This window comes from Phyllostomus discolor, chromosome 1 (genome assembly GCF_004126475.2).
Source record: "Phyllostomus discolor isolate MPI-MPIP mPhyDis1 chromosome 1, mPhyDis1.pri.v3, whole genome shotgun sequence".
Taxonomy (NCBI): Eukaryota; Metazoa; Chordata; class Mammalia; order Chiroptera; family Phyllostomidae; genus Phyllostomus; species Phyllostomus discolor.
Genome location: NC_040903.2, coordinates 67,200,769 through 67,221,296, shown reverse-complemented (window position 1 = coordinate 67,221,296; position 20,528 = coordinate 67,200,769). Strand labels below are relative to the sequence as shown.

Below are 20,528 nucleotides of genomic sequence, written 5' to 3'. Positions count from 1 at the left end.
CTCAGAGATTCCAGGTCTGGGATGTCCAGAGCAGTCATCCTTACACATTTAGATTCTGCTTTGGAGGGGGGGGTGAGTTGTAATAAATTATCTCTTCCCCTTCATTCCCACCCGTTCACTCCCTAACCTGCAGCCCCAAACCTTCTGTTCATGCAGAGACCAAACAGAATTTCTATAAAACAATAAGGGAGGAAGTGGTAAGTAGGGAGGAAGCCATGGTCTTATATCCCAGATGGAACAATAAGTTTCAGAAAGTTTTCTTTAAAAGATTATGCTCAACTTAAATGTCCTTAAATTCTCCTTTGTTTTTTAACAGTTCATAATAACTGGGTCAAGGATGAATGTGTTTTGTAGTTATTTAAATTAAGTTTATGAAATAGTTACAGCATAGGAAATGCCTATATTATGATGCCATGTGAAGAAAACCAAGATACAAATGTTATATAGTATAAACTTATATATATATATATATATATATATATACACACATATATATATGAAAATGCATAGAAAAAACTATAAGAAAATTCATCAAAAGATTAAGAACTGGGGGGTTTGATTGACCAAGTTAAAAGTAATATTTTCCTTCTTGTTACTTCTCTTTATTTTCCAAATTTGTAGAATGCATAAATTTTTATCATCAGAAATGTAAACTTTATTTTTTAACAACTGTGACCTTGCCCACACCTTTGTTGATGTTATTGGCTCAGTGAGAATAGCACTGGAGTCAGGACGTTTGAATGTTTTAAGGATAAAATCCGCTCCACCGCCCAGGGTTGCCCAATACCGAACATCATCCAGCTCCACATGACTAAGTCTCTGCACGTGCAAAACGGGGGCGGGGGGGGGGTTGGAACAATGATCTTCAAGGTTCTTTCCAATTCTGTGGTGCCATGAGAAGTCATGCAAACTTCCAACTGCAGGAAGTGTAATTGAAGGAGAGGTCCAGCTTTGTGCTCTGAAAGCCATCACCGTGTCTGCCACCAGGCCATGCTTCCCACAGGCTGCTCTCAGCCAACAACAGAGCACAGCAGAGCACATCTAGGAGACAGGTGAGTGATCTGACATGAAATCTGGCTTTGGCACAAGCAGTCTTCCTGAGTCTTTCTTGAACTGCACAACAGTCTTGGACGTTACCACCCCACCTTCTTTCCTTGTCTTCTTCACTTGGGGTCAGCCTTGCATAGTCTGATGGTTCTCCATCCTCTCCTGACTCCTTCTGCAGTTTCTCTCACATAGGTGTTTCCCCTACAGAAACCATTGCTCATCAATCTCATCTTGTCATCTACTTCTCAGAGAACCCAGGCTAACCCAGCAAATCTGTAGGTCCACAAACTACACCTGTGGATGGAAAGACTCAGCAGGAAGCTGCCCGGGTAGCATAGCTCCTCAGAGAACTAGATACTTACTTGGTTTGTACATTCTGTCTTCTTTCTTTTTTCAATACACGTCAATTATAGTACAAAAATAGCAGTATTCTATGGCTTATAAACTAGGGGGGGAATTTTTTTTCAATAGGCCTTTTCCGAGTTTATTTTAAACTTGTTCGTGGTTCTTCCTCCCTATCAGCCATATGTATCTTTTCAGCAACTTCTGACTCCCTACTTCAGATCAGATAATAAAGTTCATTCTTCATTTCTGTCACTACAACATTACAGGAATCTTCCTCTGAGATTTAAAGTAAAATTAATCACTTTCATCCCAGTGTGACACGCCCCCTTTTGGATGGCTAAGAGACGGTTTCTTGCTAAAATCCTCTTTTTTTAGTACAGCAGCTTCCGCCTTTCATGGTTATTTTATCAGCCTTTGTCCATCTGAGTAAGTCCTTTGAATATGTCAGCAATTCAGCATCCCCCGGCTCTTCTGCCCACCTCTCCCAGGTTAGGGTATTGGAATCCAAAGATCCTTCCAGCTGTGCTATTTAGAATCTCCTTTGCAAGCTAAATCAGGCAGCCTCACAGATTTAAATTCCAAATCAACATTTCAGAAAAGACACCCGTATGCTTTGGTAATTAAGAGAAAAAATAAGCAACTCTCCAGGGAAGCAGAGTTCTTTCTTTGATGAGCTCTGAGTAATTCAGCGACTTGGCAGACACTTCCTCCTCCTCTGGGTGAGGGGCAACTGGTCCTGGGGTGGGTCACCACCTAGGATGCTGCCGGTGCCCTCTTTGTCCCCTGAGCAATGGGTTCTGTGTCTGCAGGCCTTGCACATGGTGTGTTTCATCTTCTTGGTGATGTCAGGCTTGGCTCTGCTTCACGGATTCTTGTGGTGACTTTGTTGTGCCTGTGCCAAACCCTACAGAGCCATGCTCAAAAAGATGAGGGAGGAGAGAGCCCCCTGCATGTGCACAGACGAGATCGCGCAAAAGGTACTTTGATTTTGACCCCCTCTCCCTTGCCCAAGACTATGAAGCTATCTCCAAATTCACTCTGTACCAGAAAGCCTCAGGTTGCATCCGAGGAGATGGATGGAGACCTAGTTGATGCAGCAGAGCCTTGCCAAGTTCTGCAGAGAGAGGTCCAGCCTCGGAGGCGTGGGAGTGGGTATCACCCCCCTGGATATAATCATCTAACTCCTGGGTTCCAGGGCACTGAATCAGCTCAGGATCAAGTGTCCCCGATTCCCTTGTTTGACCAAAATGACTAAAATAGAAGCCTTTACTCAGCGAACAAATAACAGATTTTTTTCTACTTCTTGTTCCTGTTTCTATTTTATTGTCCTCAGAGAATGTAGAAAAAGCAAGTATTATCTATAGCGATTTCCTCTTCTCAGAGGCCACATGCATGTGGCTTTATGTCCCCAAAGAATTCGTAGCCTTTCTCTAATATTCTTCCTTCAGTTTTTTATTGTGACATTTCCAAAACAAACAACCAGACAGCTGAAACACAGTCTGGAACAGAGAGGCTTAGGGGCACAAGGTTGTTGGTTTTAGGCAGCAGGCAGGATGTCTGCCTGGGGAGCCAAGGAGCCCATCTTCAGCCTGAGGAACTCTGCTGAGTTTCCTCAGTCACCCGTGAATTCACTAACAGTACATGTGATACCCTCTCCCCTCCCTCCTAAGAGGAGGCTACTTTGCAACAGAGAAATTTCTAAACATAAATCTCTTGCTGATACCCTAGACTGAAACTTAAACACTTGTTAATCAAGTTTAATCCCAGGTTACAAATAGCACCACTAAGAAGTAAGGAATCTTATCCTGTCTGGTGGTATGGGTGCAATTCCCTTTTTTTCAAAAGTATTCTCCCTAAATCTAAACTCTATTGTAAATCTCCTAAAATGGAAGAAACCAAGTGCTGAGTGTCAGGGGAAGGAAAATAATAGAGTTAGTGACTTAAAGGATAGTGAAACAGACCAAGGCTTTGGAGACTATGAATATATCATGCATTTTGCAAAAGAATGACAAAGAAGAAAGAAGACACTCCTCACCAAGTTCGGGGATTTTGTATACACCCTAATTACAGATGGTCTCTTCAAGAGAACTCTCTTTAAATACATTTACCTTGCTCATGTACATCTCCAGAGAATATTTCAGGAAAAAAATGGCTGCTTTATAGGTGAACTGAAAGCATTAATCATCCCTGAGAAATTAATGTTAAGTTAAATTCTTTAACCCAGACAATACAATAATATCAGGTGGTCCAGTGGTGTAAGTGAGTGTGAAATTATTGTGTCAATAGCTCAATCTTTTTTAAAAATCTCAGCAGAAGCTAAATGTAAAAGAAGTAAGAAAATACACCACATAATTTTTTTTGAGAATTTGGTTGTATTAGAGCTGAGCAAGGGTCTCATTGTTGATGATAGGAGATGAAAAGTGAAGAAAGTAGACAAAATTAGAAGGAAACACAGAGAGAAAGAAAATGGAATTAGAGGTGTGAAGTTTTAACCCAGTAAAACTTCTACTTCCAGCAGAATAATCACCCCAAAACACAGACCTCTAAAAGTATGGGTGAGACTGGAATAGAGCAAAAAGCCTGAGGAGTGTTCTGGAAACAGCAGGCTGAACACCTGCTGATGACAGGGAACCCTAAGACCAGTGTTCTGTGGGGGTTAACGAGACTGTTCCTACAACAAAAAGATGATCTTCCTGCTGAGGAAGATCTTAGAGGGGAAGAATGGAGTGAGAGCAACCCAGTGACTCAGGTAAAAACAAATCTTTTATATGAGAGGTCTTAACACTCCTACAGGCAGAAGAAAGGGTGACAAAGAACATTTCAGTGGCCTTTAAGGGGAACAAAGGAAACCCACTGGGAAGAGTGGCTGCACTATGAAAATGGGTTTCCAGATGAATAGCTGAAGCCACTCCATCCTGCCCCTCTAAAAAATGACAAAACAGAGAGTCCCCTAACAGTGTTAAAAGTATCTCAGAGTAGCTGTGAAGAAGGGAAGAAGTGCTACATCCATTTGTGGAACTGACTGCAGTGTTCTTTAGTACTGAAAAATGCAGAATTAATCAAGCTAACTATTTATGGAGAATTACTTATGGACCCGGGACTGTTGGGGATACTTTAAACACAGTAAGAGTGTTAATAGAATTATCAAGCATTTTTTAATTGGAAAACCAATATTTGAAAACACTTCTTAGATGATAGAAGTCAACAAAAAAAAACCTGCACCAAGTTATTGGAATAGTCACAAAGCCCAAGAGAAATTCACAGGAGAGCGAGAGCAGGAACACCCATGGAGGCTTCCTGGAAGAGGGTGTCCTGAAGGCTAAGTAAGATATAAATAAGCAGAAGAGAAGGAATGGGCATTCCATGAAATGAAATGAAATTGTGAAATAAAGTAAAATAAAATAAAACAGCAAAGCGGCTTCCAGGGAAATGTCTGGGGACAGTGAGGACATGGGCCCAGTCAGATCAGAGGGGCTATGATGAGGAAGACTGGCATGACAGATTCTCACAGGGCTAGTGTGGGGTCAGATGAGAAAGGACACTAGAGCAAGACAGGCATATGTGTACTTCATAACATCACAATAAGGAGCCAGTCAGTTTCTAAACAGTGAGTCAAACCAACTAGCTAGGAAGGCTAGTGCCAAAATCCAAGCATGGTAATGAGTCTCAATTAAAAAGTGGTGGTTATGGCAACAGAGAGGGGAAGAGAAGAGAAACATTCCAAAGAAAAGATGAGAGAGATGTTTCAAAGGCACAGTTCAGAGCTCTTGCTAACTAACTATCTGACTCAAATCTCCCAGGGTGGGGAAGGAGGGGGGGAAGCCCCCAGATCGCCTGCCACCAGAAGTCAGATGAGATGGTCTGAGAAGGACACCATGTGTAACTCATTTTCCCAAAATACTCTTTACAGGGGGTTGATGTTGAGTAGAATCTGTACTCTGTAAATTCAAAAGGCAATGTCTATGTGTTTGAAGACCACAGTATATGTTGCAAAGAAGAAAAAAAACTGGATTAAACCTGAAGACCACACATTGAAAAAAAGATGGAATGTGGTGCAATGTGGCTCCCAAATATCCACACTGGGGTCCCCTGTTGCATAGAGAAGAAGAATGGCTGGTATTATCCTATTCCTACCCTTCCCTAATCCAGCCCCCATCCCCAAATTCACTGGAGTCTCAGTCTCTGGGACATACAATAGCAGCCCCTGCAATAGTCTCTATTCATACAACTCCTAAGCCTTTCTATATGGGAGACACTTTAAGAGTCTTAACTTTGTGTCTTATGCTTCAGCCCCACTCACATATTCAGGCTAAGGATGGAGCTGCTTAGTGCTCTAGCTCCTCTGCCTGTAATAAATTACAAGTCCAGAAGGAAGACTGGTGAGGATATCTCACTGATTTTAAGATTATCCATAGTCTCTGCTTCATGGCTTCCTGATTGTCTGCTCCAGAACATTAAGCAGAAAACAATAAATGTTATTTTAACTGCAGATGACTAATAGAGTCAGAGAAGAAGCGATTACTGGAAGAAATGGTAGTACAGATTTTTCCTAACTCTCAACCCCTGCTTGAGGCCAGGTTGGTTTTGTAATGACTTCAAGGTCTCTGGGAGCATACAGTCACACCTCGCTACTCGTCCACTTCAGAACTTGTCAAACCCTGCACTCGTAGCATTTTGATGAAGAAAAAATGTTTCAGCACTCAGTGCTTTCTCAGGACTTGTCACACTTGCTAGAACTTGCATGAGTCATGACACGCCATCGCCATCCCGTGAGAGAGAGAAAATGCTTCATCGTTCGGTACTCCTCAGTTTCGGCACTTGTCACAAGCTCCAGAACGAATTAATGACAAGTCCCAAGGTGCCTTTTGTAATTCTTCATTTGATCAAAGTTCATCAGACTACTGAACAAACTCCCCCACACTTTTAATTTTTATTATTTACTTTAATAGTCAATTCAGATAGTAAAATCTCACCTAAATGAATAAACACATAACAATTTGGTAGGGCAAAAAAAAAAAAAAAAAAGAAAAGAAGCAAAAGCAATATAAGTGACATTCATGTAGAAATGTTAGAGAAATCACCTCTATAAATGTGTGTTTAATAGAGATTTTGTAATAAAATGTCAATGCAAGCATCATTCAATTATCCCTGTGAGTTGTTCTTTTAGAGTATTATGTGTGGACATTTTAACTTTAGTCTGACGTACGTCACCATTAAGCCTGTCTGGAGCCTCTTTCCCTCATGGTCAGTTTGCTATGTGTTCAAAGCTAACATAATTATCAAATTGAACTAAATAAACATAATTGTGACTATCAGCATTGAAAAGCAATTATACAGTGAACTGTTAGTCTCTTGCTATTTCTCTGTTTCTTCTACCTGGAATGTCCTTTCCCTTGCTCTCTACCAAATGTAGCAAACTCCTGCTTATCCTTCAAAATTCATATCAGGTTTGACTTCCTTGGAAACACTTTTCTGGCTTCCAGACCATGCCCCTTCCACCAAGAGAAACACATCAGGTGTCTCACCAGTGGTCCTCCATGGAATTTTCTGTTTACTCCCATGACAGCAACTTTTTCTGGGTCTCTTCTGTTCTACCCTTGCCTCCGCTATTCAGGAAACAGATAAGGTCCTACCTTTTGCAAGGAATGTTGACAATTATCTAAGTGCCCTACCTCTCAACTGTGCCCCTTTAACTTCATTTTTGTCTCTCTGATTGTTCTCTTAACCATTCTATTAATGTCCCCACATTAAGTTGTCTGTCTTTAAAGCAAACCTCCAATACAGCCTAGATTGCTGAGATGTGGATTTGTTTATATGCCAGTGCAGGGGAGTGGGGAGGATAAAGGTGAGGTGAAATAAAGAGGAAAATTAACTCAGAGGAAGGTGGTTTTCCTATCATTTCTGCAATAAATGTTATACATAAAAATGCATATTGCATCCTGCATCTTGTTAACAATCATCAGTGCACTGTGAGTTCCTTGACCCTTGGTGTACCTGTTGCCTCACGACTGAGGAAAAATCTCCCATAATTTTTTGAGACATTGGTCAGTCCCTGAAAACACTCCATTTTTAAGGTCATACACTTGAAGCAAACATTTTCAGAGCACAAAAACTTAATAAATATGAGTTTCAGGTATGCATAGAGAAGAGACACACATAGAGGACAAAGTTAAACTTCATTGTCAACTCACCCATTCAGCAAATGCTTGTTGAGGTATACTATACATTGGAAATTATTCTGGGTGCTGTAGCTACAACAGTAAACATAACAAAAATTCCTGCCCTTATGAAACTTGCTCATGAAGCTCAAAGAATAAAAGAAAATTATGTTTACAAAATTAAAAGAAAGTATAACTATGCCCCATGCATAGAATATCTCAATAAGTTGAAGAAATTATAGAAAAGAATCAAATGCAAATTGTGAAGTTGAAAAGTAGAATAATTAAAATTGTAAAAATTCACCAGAGGGTCTCAGCAGCATATTACAGATGACAAAAGAAAGAATCAATGAAACTGAAGACAGAGCAATAGAAATGATCCTATCAGACAACAAAGAGAAAAAAGACTAAAGAAAAATATACAGAAGCCCAGAGACTTAGAGGGCACTGTCAATGGCATCAGCACACATATAATGAGAGTTCAAGAAGAAGAGAGAAATAAAGGGACAGAAACTTTTTGGAGAAATACTGGCCAAAAACTTCACAAATTTGATGAAAAATATTAATCTACAGGTCTAAGAAGCTCAGCAAAACCAAGTTGCATAAACACAAAGGGATCCACAGCTATATCTATCATAATTTGTCTTTCTTTAGAAAGACAAAAACAAAGAGAAAATCTCAAAAGCATCAAGAGAAAACAACATATACAAGGGAACAACTATTAATGGCTGGTTTTTCAATGTGCACGTATATAAAGAGAAACAGACCTCTAGATTCAGATAAAGTCCTTTATTTACAGTGCAGCTAACATCAGTTTCCCAATTCTCCACAGGACAATGTGATGAAAGTCAATGTTACCTGCACTTGAAATAAAATTTATACCACAGGATAGTAATTCCCAAAATTTTGAAACTCAGAGCTCATATAAGAACTTCTGGCACATTTGCGCCTGAAGGGGATGAGGGGGAAAGAAGCTTTCATTCTGGAACATAAGTAAATTCTCTCTGAGAGGATATGAAGTTTGTGCTACCCTTTGGAATAAACAATAATTGTCTTCAGGGCAGATGTCTCCTAATCTCTCTGAAAGTTTCTACATTGAACTTCCAAAGTGTGCTTGTGATCAAACATCTTTTAACTCAAGTTCCAATGCTCTTTATTTAGAAAGGCTTTATCCTTTAGAAACATGAAACTATCTATGGAGTATTGTCTTTTGACAGCTAGAAAGCAATGAAATAAAAAGTTATCAACCAAAAAATCTATATCCAGCAAAACTGCTATTCAAAAATATACATGAGACCTAGCCAAGTGGCTCAGTTGATTGGAGCATCATCCTGCACACCAAAAGGTTGAGGGTTTTATTCCCAGTCACAGCACCTACCTAGGTTGAGGGTTTGATCCCTGGTCAAGGTGTGTATGGGAGGCAACTGATTGATGTTGCTCTCTCACATTGATCTCTCTCTCTCTCTCTCTCTCTCCACTTCTCCCTTCCTCTCTCTCTCTTTAGAGAGAGAGGAAGGGAGAAGTCCATAAACATATCCTCAGGTGAGAATTAACAATATTAAATATATATAGGTAAAATAAAGAAAATTCCAGATAAACAAAAACAGAGAGAATTGTTGTTAGTACTTACACTTTGCAACTAATATTAAAGGAGATGATGCTTGAGGGGGGGGAAAAGTGACACCAAATGATAAGTTAAATCCACATGAAAAATAAAGTGTGCTGGAAATGGCAAATATTTGAGTAAATCTAAAAGACTATAAATATATTTTTCTTCATTTAAAAAGTATAAGATTCTATAAAGCAATAATTATGATACTTATGTTGGGCTTATAATAAAAACATAATACATGATAATAATGGCACAAAGAAAAGAGAATAAAATTATATTAAAGTAATGTTTCTGTATTTACTGTAATTAAGTTAGTATTATTCTAAAATAAATTGTGATACATTAAGATGCCTATTATAAATCCTGGAGCAAAACACTAAGAAAATAACTAAAAATTATGTGACAAAAAAATTAACAAGTGGTTTCAATGCTATGCTAAAAATACTTACTTACAATAAAAAGGCAGTAAAAGAATAAAGAAACAAAAAGATATGAGGCAAATAGAAAACAAACACCAAAATATACTTAGAAATCTATCCATATCAATAATTGCATTAAATGTAAATGGACTAGATGCTCCACCCAAAAGACAGAGATTGCCAAATTGGATAAAAGAGAATGACTGAACTATGTGGTGACTGCAGGAGATACAATTACGTTCATTGACATAAACACATTCAAAATAAAAGGGTAGCCCTGGCTGGGTGGCTCAGTTGGTTAGAGCATCATCCCATACACCAAAATGTTACAGGTTCAATTCCAGGTCAGGACACATACCTCCCCTTTTCTCTCACCTTCGCTCTATCTCTAAAATCAATAAACATAGGTGAGGACTAAAATAATAACAATAAAAATAAAATAAATAAATGAAAGGATAGAAAAAATATATATTGCGTAAAAAAATGATCATAAGAGAGCTGGAGTGGCTAGTGGCTATATTAATATCAGACAAAATTGATTTTAAGGCCTCCAGTCAAGATGGAAACATAGGTAAACACACTTTACCTCCTCGTACAATCACAGAAAGAATTACAACTAGACCTCAAAACAAATAATGCCAAGAACTGCCAGAAAATCAAGTTGTAAGGAAGTCCAACAACCAAGGATTTAAAGAAGCCACATTTATCCAGACAGGTAGGAGGGGCAGGGATGCAGAGACCGGTGGAGAGGGGTAGAGGCACAAAGTGCTGCAGAGAGGTGGCAGCAGTGGAACAGGAGGTCCTACATTCAAGTGTAGTACATAAAAATTTGGAGGGATGCATTGGGAATGGGCTATCCCACTTTGGTCTGGTGGGCCAGACCAAACAGCTTAGGGTTCCAGTGCCAAGAGATAAATCTGAATAACTTCTGGCTGTAAAAACCAGTGGGGATTTGGGTGGCTGGAAAAACTGCCAGATTTTCAAGAGACTCTGATTAAAGGGCTCTCACAGTCTTAAATCATAAGCAGACCCACCCACTCTGGTATGCAGCACTAGGGCAATAGCTGGAAGGGTGCCAGTTGCATACAGGAAGTGGATGGAGCGACTGGAAATGGGGCCAGTGCAAGGCAAACTTTCAGAGGCCAGGCAACAACACTGTTGCCTCTCTGAGCCCTCCCCCCACAGAAAGCCACAAAGTGGTGAAACAGGTTGTCCAACCCTGGTGATTACCTAAGGCTCTGCCCCACACAATTTATAGGTGCCTTTTATACAATAGGCCAAGCTACTATGTCAGGGAGTCAAAGCAACTCTACCTAATACACAGAAACAAATACAGCAAGGCTGCCAAATTGGGGAGACAAAGAAATATAGCCCAAATGGGTGAAGAGAACAAACCCCCTGAAAAAGAACTAAATGAAATGGAGATAACCAACCTATCAGATGCAGAGTTTAAAACACTGGTGATCAGGATGCTCAAAGAACTCACTGAGTACAGCAACAACATAAAAAAAGACCCAGAAAGAAATGAAGGTTACACTAAGTGAAATAAATAAAAATCTACAGGGAACTGAAAGTGGAGGGAATAAAGCTGGGATTCCAATCAACAATTTTGAACATAAGGAAGAAACAAGCATTCAACCAGAACAGCAAGAAGAAAAGGAATTTTAAAAAATGAGGATAGTTAACATGCCTCAGGGACATCTCCAAATGTGCCAACATCTGAATCATAGAAATGCTAGAAAGAGAAAAGGAAGAGCAAGAAACTGAAAACTTATTTGAAAAAATGATGAAAGAAAACTTCCCTAATTGAGTGAAGGAAATAGATGTACAAGTCCAGAAAGCACAGAGTCCCAAACAAGTTGGATGCAGAGAACCACACCAAGTCACATCATAATTAAAATGCCAGAGATTAAAGATAAAGAGAGAATCTTAAAAGCAGCAAGAGGAAAGCAGACAATTACCTACAAAGTAGTTCCCTTAAGACTGTCAGCTGATTTCTGAGAAGGAACTTCGCAGGCTAGAAGGGATTGGCTGGAAGTATTCAAAGGGTTGAAAAGCAAGGACCTACATCCGAGATTACTTTATCCAGCAAAGCTATCATTTAGAATGGAAGGGCAGATAAAGTGCTTCCTAAACAAGGTAAAGCTAAAGGAGTTCATCATCATCATCAAGCCATTATTATATTAAATGTTAAAGGAACTCATTTAAGAAAAAGGAGAAGATCAAAAATCTGAACATTAAAATGGCAACAAATTCACAACTATCAATAACTGAATCTAAAAGACAAACTAAGCAAACAACCAGAACAGGAACAGAATCATAGATATGGAGATCATTTGGAGGATTATCACCTGGGAGGGGAAATGGGGAAAAAGGGCCCAGGACTAAGAAGCATAAATGGTGGGTACAAAATAGACAGGGGGTGTTAAGAATAGTATGGGAAATGGAGAAGCCAAAGAACTTATATACATGACCTACAGACATGAACTAAGGTGTGGGGGTTGCTGGAGGGAATGGGAGTACTGGGCAGAAGTGGGCAAAGGAGAAAAACTGTGACAGCTGTAATAGCATAATCAGTAAAATAGATTAAAAAAAAAAGAAATTGATTTTAAGAAAATGCATATTTATAGAACAATAAAAAGAAGCTTTATGATGATAAAAGGGTCAACACACCAGAAATATATAATAATTATTGATGTATGTGCACCTAACAATAGGATCCCCAATTACATAAAGCATTAATTGCCATAAATTAAAAGAGACATAGTTAACAATAATATCTCACTATTTGGAAATATTAATACCTCACTTTTGATTCGACAAAGCTAGAGAAAAAAATCAACAAGGACACAGGAGAAATGAGCAACACTATCAACCACACTGATACTTAAAGAACACTATCTAAAAACTGCAAAAATCAAAAATTCTATCAAGAGCACCTGTAGCATTCTCCAGAATACACCAAATTCTGGGCTGCAAAACAAGACTCAATGAACTCAAAAATACTGAAATCATACAGAGTATGTTTTCTGACCAAAACAGAATGAGAGTCCTACAATAGAAATTAATTTTGGAAATCCCCAAATATTTGGATATTAAGCACCATGTATCTAAACAACCCCGCAGGTCGAGAAAGAACATGAGAAAACTTTTAAAATACTTTTAACTGGATTTATTTGGCAGTGGTCACTGAGCAGATCGGACTCTTCTCATTCGAGTTCCTCCTCCCTGCCTCCTTCCGCCTCCTCAGCAGCCATGTCTGATAAACGCGATATGGCTGTGATGGAGGAATTCAAGTTGAAACTGAAGAAGACAGAAACGCAAAAGAAAAATCCACTGCCTTCCCAAGAAACAATTGAACAGAAGAAGCAAGCAGGCGTAAGGAGGCCAGCACCGCTAGTATGCACTGTACATTCTACAAATAGTGTCTTCTTATTTTACTTCTTTTAGCTATTTAGCTTTGTAAACTGCAAAGAGGTTGGATCAATTTAAATGATTGTGCTGCCCCTTTTCACATCAGAACTACTGACAATGAAGGTCGCACCTGCCTCTCCCATCTGCCTCTCTGTCTGGCAGGGAAGAAAAAGAACTTGCATGTTGGTGAAGGAAGAAGCTGGGTGGGACAACAGTGAAATCTAGAGTAAAAACCAAACCAAGCTGGTCCAAAGTGTCCTGCAGGCTATAAAATGCAGTTTAATCAGAGTGCCATTTTTTTTGTTAAAATGATTTTAATTATTGGAATGCACAGTTTTTAATATGCAAATAAAAAGTTTTAAAACCTGAAAAATATATTTTAACCAAATGAAAATGAAAGCAATATCTCAAATTTATGGGAAGCAGCTGGAGCAGTACTAAAGAGAAATTTATAATTTTAATGCCAATATCAGTAAAGGAGAAAGCTCTCAAATCAATAACATAAGCTTTTACTTTATAAAGCTAGGAAAAAAGAACAAACAACCCAAACCAAGCTAAAGGAAAGAAATAATGATTAGAGTGGAATACAATAAAGTAAAAACCAAAAATATGCAAAATTAATAAAACTAAAAGCTAGTTCTTTAAAAAAATTAACCAAGTTGACAAAAAGCTTAGTTGTATTAACTAAGAAAGAAGGCACAAATTACCAAAATCTGGAAGGAAAAGGGGAACAATACTGCCAACCCTACAAAAATGAGAGAACTATAAGAGAATGTTGTAACTTCTTGCCAACAAACTAGAGAAATTTTTGAAATAAATAAATTCCTAGAAAGACACAAATTAACTCAAGAAGAAATAGGAAATTCAAATAGGTTTATGACAAGTAAATAATTTGAATTAATAACTTTAAATCTTAGGAAGAAAAGAACAGGACCAGATGGTTTTACTGGGAAATTCCCTCAAATATATAAAGAAAAAAATAATGCCTATTCTTCATAAACTCTTTCAGAAATTAGGTGAGGAAAGAAAACTATCAACTCATTGTATGAGATCAGCATTAATGTGATACTGAGGCTGCACACAAGAAAAACAAACATTCCTAATGAATATACAGACAAAAGTCCTTAAGAAAGTATTAGCAAAGTGAATTTGCCACATATGGGAAGGATTATATACCATGACCAACTGAGATTTATCTCAGGAATGCAGGGCTGTTTTAACATCCAAAAATCAATTAATGTAATGTATGAATAAAGAACAAAATTCACATGATCATTTCAAAGATGCAGAACAAACACTAAAATGCCTATAATCATAGAGAAAATACCAAGCATTGGCAAGGGTGCGGAGAAATGAGAGCCCTGGTACACTGCTGATGGGAGCATAAAATAGTGTGGCCCCTTGGGAAATCAGTTTGGCAGTTCCTTAAAAAGTTAACAAATATCACCTCCCCCTAGAACCTCTCTTAGGAGTGTACCTGAGAAAAATGAAAATGCATCCACACAAATACTTTTATGTGAATGTTCACAACAGCATTATTCATAAACAAAAACTGAAATTTGTGTGGCCAGTAAGAGGTGAATAGAGAAATAAAACATGGTATATCTATACAACAGGGTATGAAATACCCTATTGGGTATGAAATACAATTTTATCCAGCAATAAAAAAAGAATGAAGTGGTCATATATGTTACAATATGGATGAATCTCAAAAACATGACACTGAATGAAAGAAGCCAGGTAGAGAAGGCTGCACGTTGCATTACTCCACGTACAGGAAACGTTCAGGAATGGTAGAGATATAGAGGTGGAGAGCAGACCTGTTCATGGCTGAGGGGCCTGGAGGGAGGAGGAGAGACTGACCTAACATGGTCTCATAATAATTGTTTGAGGTGTTAAAAATGTTCTAAAGCTGATTACGGTGACGCTTGCAAAGATAATAAATTTATTAAAACTCAAAACATTAAATTTCATTTAAAGAATGAAGTCAGAGGAAGTGAAGTCTAGTAGGGGCTAGATCAGGTCAGACCCTGTGAGCCATGGTAAGGAATTTGAATTTAAGTGTGGTGGAGAGCCATGAGGCAATTTTAAGGAAAGGAATTACATAGTCTAATTTCCTGGGGGTAGGGGGCAGGTCTTTTGTTTGCTTTGTTGTTTAATTTCTCATGCTGTGATGGGGAGAATGGACTATAGGGAAACAGGAGTAAAACCAATTAGACCAATTGTAAGGACTTTTACTCATTCAGGCAAGAAATAATGATAGCTTGAATGAGGATGGAGGCAGTGAAGGTGTCCCTTAAACTCAAGAGAATGGAATCATTACCATTTAAATCAGATAGATGAACCAGGAGACTAGAGGATGAAAAATATCAAATTTTTCTACCATATATAGCAAAAGAAGGAGAAGGGGAAGGAAGGAAGGAAGGAAGGGAGGGAGGGAGGGAGGGAGGAAGGAAGGGAGGGAGGGAGGGAGGGAGGAAGAAAAGAAAAGAAAAGAAAAGAAAAGAAAAGAAAAGAAAAGAAAAGAAAAGAAAAGAAAAGAAAAGAAAAAGAAATAGAAAAGTCACATAGATGAGGAGGCTAAAAGAATAGATGCCTTACTGTGAATTCCAGGTTCAGTGGTTTCTAAGTAATGAACTTAGAGTAAACAAGAAAACAGAATGATTTCTAATCACGCATAAGCAGGGCTGGTGTTCAAAATGTTATTTATGTTTTAAGAACATTTGTTTCCCCAAGCATCTTATGTTTGTTTGTCCTAAAGAAATCATCATCATCAAAAATCCGGGGGTCTGTCTGTAGTTAGCAGCTGCACGTTTGAGTAGCACACGCCTGCCTGCTGGTCGTGTGGATGTCCGTAGCCAATGATGGAGTCAATAAAACTGGGAAAGCAGACCAGAGGTGGTTAATGACAGACACCAACTGCGTATTCCTGCACTGGTGTTCAGAGGTCTCGATATTTCCATGTGTATTTGAATCTCCTGCTTGTTTTAATTATGTTCATCCAATTCTAAGTGATGCATGATATCAAGCATGACCAAGAATGGAAATATTTCTCTGTGGAATTTTTAAAATCTTGATTGCAGCAAGGAAAAGACCTTTAAGAAAACACAGAATCTTTTCCAAGCACAGAAGAGACCTCTGTAACTAAGACCATTCCCCAAATGGAACAGCACTGATGTGGCCTGTTTGCCCCACTCCTATTCGCCAGAATGACACACCCTCCAAGGACAGAGAATGGTAGAAAAGAGCACAGAACACAAGGCCTGGAAAGCAGTGAATGGGACTCAGAAGCATTTTTCATGTCTTGGTTTGTGAGAGGAAAAAGCTGTTTATTCAAAATGCTGCTTCGGGGGACAGGAAAACAGAGAGGAGAACACTGACCTAGTGACCTCCACCAGTTGCTGCTGTAGCTCAGCCTCCTGGCCTGGTCTGCAGGAAGCCAGCCATCCAGACTCCGAACTTCCAGTCCTAATCAGGAGAGGTTGATGGGGCAGGCCTCGAGTGAGAAAGTCATGAGAATGCAATTTACTGCATTCAAAGTTCAGGGCAAGTCTTTCCTCCCGGAGCATTCTGAGAAGCGAGCAGAAGCTCTGAGGCCAAGGGGCCACGGCTGCTGCTTCAAGGGTTGGGAGGCAGAAAACGTCCCTTCTCTCCTCTGGGGGTTGGGGGGTTTGATGACAGTGGGTGGCCAGCTTTGGCTCAGAGTCCTGGCTTAACAAGAAATCCTCAGTCCTTCTGGGTCACTGAATCACTGTGCCTTGAAATTGTTAGCAGATCGGAACCTTGTACAGTCTCTGAGTCCATCCTTCACCCTCAGACATGACATTCTGACCAGTCTATGATGATAGCAGGACATGATGGCACCCGTGAATCACTCCCTCCCCACTAGCCCAGTGACCCAGAAAAGTGGTCGACACACACAAGCTGTCCTTTTCTTAGTATGATGAGATGTCAGGTCACTGTCAGTAGGACACGTGTTTCATTAGACTTTTCCTGTGGATCAGACTACTTTGCCCTTATCCACTGGCACTCTCTTTTTAACACCCACAATGACTTGTCCATGAGATCCTGGCTGGGTTAAGTGGTACAAGTTATATCTGGGAACTGACACATATCTCATCCACCATGCTTTTACCTATAGCAAGAATCACAGATTGTAAGAATTTAAAAAAAATTGAAGGGCATTGAACTCCAACACATCTTTGGCATTCAAGTGCCCTCTACACCTTGCCTGACAAGTGTTCGTTCAAGTCGAGCTCAAATATCTCTAGGGTCAAAAGCAATGCTTTTGCTCTTGCTACAGTTACTTCTGCTTAAAGAGTCTCAGTGTTAAGCTGAAAATTATTTCCTTATGACTTCCAGCCACATCCCTCCATTTCATTCATATTAGGAGCAATCTCATCAAATGCCCTGTTAAAATCTAAAAACACTGTATCAATTCCCTGAGCCAGAATTCTATAAATACTGCTACTGAAGGAAGTTTGTTCAACAGGTGCCAGCTTAAGTATTTGGCAGATTTACATACTAAAGAGAACTGATACTGGTGAACACTAATTTCTTATTTAAGAACTCACAAGTCATTTTTAAATAATCCACTCTAAAATCGTCTGCAGTGTTGACATAAAGCTTACCGCCTATAGTCTCAGGATATTTGAGAATGGTGAATAGACTGCAGGTCAAGATAGAAGTGTAGGTACGCCGCGGCTCACCTCCTCACACAACCACAGCAACATTATATCTAAAATATAGAACAACCATCACTCAGGCCCATCAGAAAATGGAGCTGTATGGAAGTCTAACAACTAAGGAATTAAAGAAATCACATTTCCATCCATACTGTCGCAAAGAATAGGAACAAATACCATATGATCTCACCTTTAACTGAAATTTAATGAACAAAAGGAAAAAAGCAAGCAAAATATAACCAGAGACATTGAAATTAAGAACAATCTGACAGTAGCCAGAGGGGAGGTGGGAGGGGATAATGGGGGGAAGGGTTTTCAGGAACAACTATCAAAGACACGTGGAAAAAACCAAGGGGTAGGGGGTAGATGCAAGGGAGGGAAGTGGGTTTGGCTGGGGTGGGGGAGAATGCAGACAACTGTAATTGAACAACAATAATATAATTTAAAAAATAAAATATAATTTTTTAAAAAAAGAAACCTCATTTATCCAGAAGGGTAGGAGGGACAGGCGGGCGGAGACACAGATGTGGAACTGGCTGGTCCCAAACCCATGTGTGGTGGATGAAATGGAGGGATGACTTGGGAGCCAGGGATCCCACCCCCATGCCAGACAAACCAGCCCAGGGTTCCACTGCCAGGAAGATAAGTCCCCATAACTCTGGCTATAAAAACCGGTGGGGTCTGGGTCAGCAAAAGAAACTTCAGAATTTTCCTATTAAAGGGCCTTACATGACTCACACACTTACACTCACTCCCTCTGGGCTCCAGCACTGGGGCAACAGCCTGAAGGGCACCAGTGGCAGACAGGGAGAAGCCGAAGTGTCTAGCATCAGGGCAAGAGCTGGGGGAGAGCTTCCTTCCAGACAGAACTGCAGACAGCAGCCATTGTACCTTTTCCAAGCCCTCCCCCGACATAGGGCCACAGTGCAATAGTGCTATATCTGAATCTCCATCAACCTAGCTCACATGGTAAACCCACCTTGATGATTACCTAAGGGTCTGCCCCATCCAATTTAAGGGCTCACTCAAGCAACCATCCCACTCTGGTAACAGTGGCTTTTCCATATGAATGGCTGGCTAGGTGTAGGCTTTAGACCTTCCTAATCCACTCAAATGAGCAAAAGCTGAGCCCAGCCACTGTATCTCTCTCTGAGTGGCTTCAGAGCCACTAGTGAGTGGCACTAGCAGAACCATTTGCAGATCACCTCATAGCTTATGACAAGGGGTCCCAGACAGAATACAGGTGGAGGCTGACCTTGGCCTGCACCACCAGGAAAACCCCAGAGCCTGCACACCCAGTGCACAGTTACAGACTACATTGGAACACCACACAGCCACCTCCATAAGCCATGGAGGAAGGTGGTTGCTGGCCAGGGGTCACATCCAGTCCTACCAGCTGTCTAGACTGGGTAAATTCTCCCATTGATCTGCTGACAGTAATCAAGACTCATCTACAAGAAGAGGGAGCTCTCAGTCCACATGGAGGGAGCACCTTGAGTACACAGCTTGGGAGATAGGGGAGGCTATCTAGACCCTACAGGACACCTGCTGCATTAGGCCATGTTCCCAAGACACGGAGTCAAAGCAGCTCTACCTAATATGTAGAAACAAACACAGGGGGGCCGCCAAAATGAGGAGACAAAGAAATATGGCCCAAATAAAAGAACAGAACAAAACTCCAGAAAAAGAACTAAACAAAATGGAGATAAGCAATCTGTCAGATGCAGAGTTCAAAACACTTGTTATAAGGATGCTCAAGGAACTCAGTGGGTACTTTAACAGCATGAAAAAGACCAAGGCAGAAATGAAGGATATACTAACTGAAATAAAGAATAATTTACAGGGAATCAACAGCAGAGTGGATGAAGTCAAGAATCAAACCAATGATTTGGAACATAAGGAAGAAAAAGACATCCAATCAGTAAAGCAAAAAGAAAAAGGAATTAAAAAATCAAGGATAGTATAAGGAGGCTCTGGGAAAACTTCAAATGTTCCAACATTCATATCATAGGGGTGCTAAAAAAAAGAAGAGAAAGAGCAAGAAGTTGGAAACCTATTTGAAAAAATAATGAAAGAAAACTTCCCTAATTTGGTGAAGGAAATAGACATACAAGCCCAGGAAGCACATAGAGTCCCAAACAAGTTGGACCCAAAGAGGACCATACCAAGACACTTCATAATTAAAATGCCAAAGATTAAAGATAAATAGAGAATCTTAAAAGCAGCAACAGAAAAGCAGACAGTTACCTACAAAAGAGTTCTCATAAGACTATCAGTTGATTTCTCAAAAGAAACTTTTCAGTCTAGACGGGATTAGCTAGAAGTATTCAAAGTGATGAAAAACAGGGACCTACAGCCAAGACTGCTGTACCCAGCAAAGCTGTCTTACAGTCAAAGGGCAGGTAAAGAGCTTCCCAGACAAGGTAAAGCTAAAGGAGGTCACCATCACCAAGCCATTATTTTATGAAATGTTAAAGAGACTTATTTAAGAAAAAGAAGATAAGAACTATGAACATTAAAATGCCAATAAATACATAAGTATCAACAATTCAATCTAAAAAACAAACTCAGCAAACAAGCAGAACAGAAACAGAATCGTAGATATGGAGAATATTGGGATGGTGGCAGTGGGGAGAGGGATCTGGGGGAATGGGGGAAAAGGTAAAGGGATTGAGTTACAAATTTGGTAGTTACAGAATAGGTGGGGAGATGTTAAGAGCAAGTATAGGCAATGGAGTAGCCAATGAACTTGGCTGGTCCAGGAGATAATGAGGGACATTAAGTGTTTTTCAGTCAGAGAGTAAGTGTAATCAGAGTTATGCTTTAACAGATTAGTCGGAACACCTCT

General features: G+C 39.8%; 1 protein-coding gene and 1 long non-coding RNA gene across 2 annotated transcripts; both read left to right on the top strand.

The window, feature by feature from the left end:
- The first annotated feature begins 6,911 nt into the window (after positions 1-6,911).
- On the top strand, positions 6,912-18,605 carry LOC118500200. The gene is made up of 3 exons (XR_004902754.1): positions 6,912-6,922; positions 14,795-14,802; positions 18,488-18,605. It is a non-coding gene; the product is annotated as an uncharacterized LOC118500200 (long non-coding RNA).
- LOC118500199 (thymosin beta-4-like) lies at positions 12,837-13,228 on the top strand. The gene has a single exon (XM_036024147.1). The coding sequence runs from the start codon at positions 12,837-12,839 to the stop codon at positions 13,029-13,031; it is 195 nt and encodes a 64-aa protein (XP_035880040.1). The 3' UTR covers positions 13,032-13,228.
- Positions 18,606-20,528: the final 1,923 nt, after the last annotated feature.

Excerpts from the sequence above, each read along its gene's own strand:
- LOC118500199 (XM_036024147.1), top strand. The coding sequence starts at position 12,837 with ATGTCTGATAAACGCGATATGGCTGTGATGGAGGAATTCAAGTTGAAA.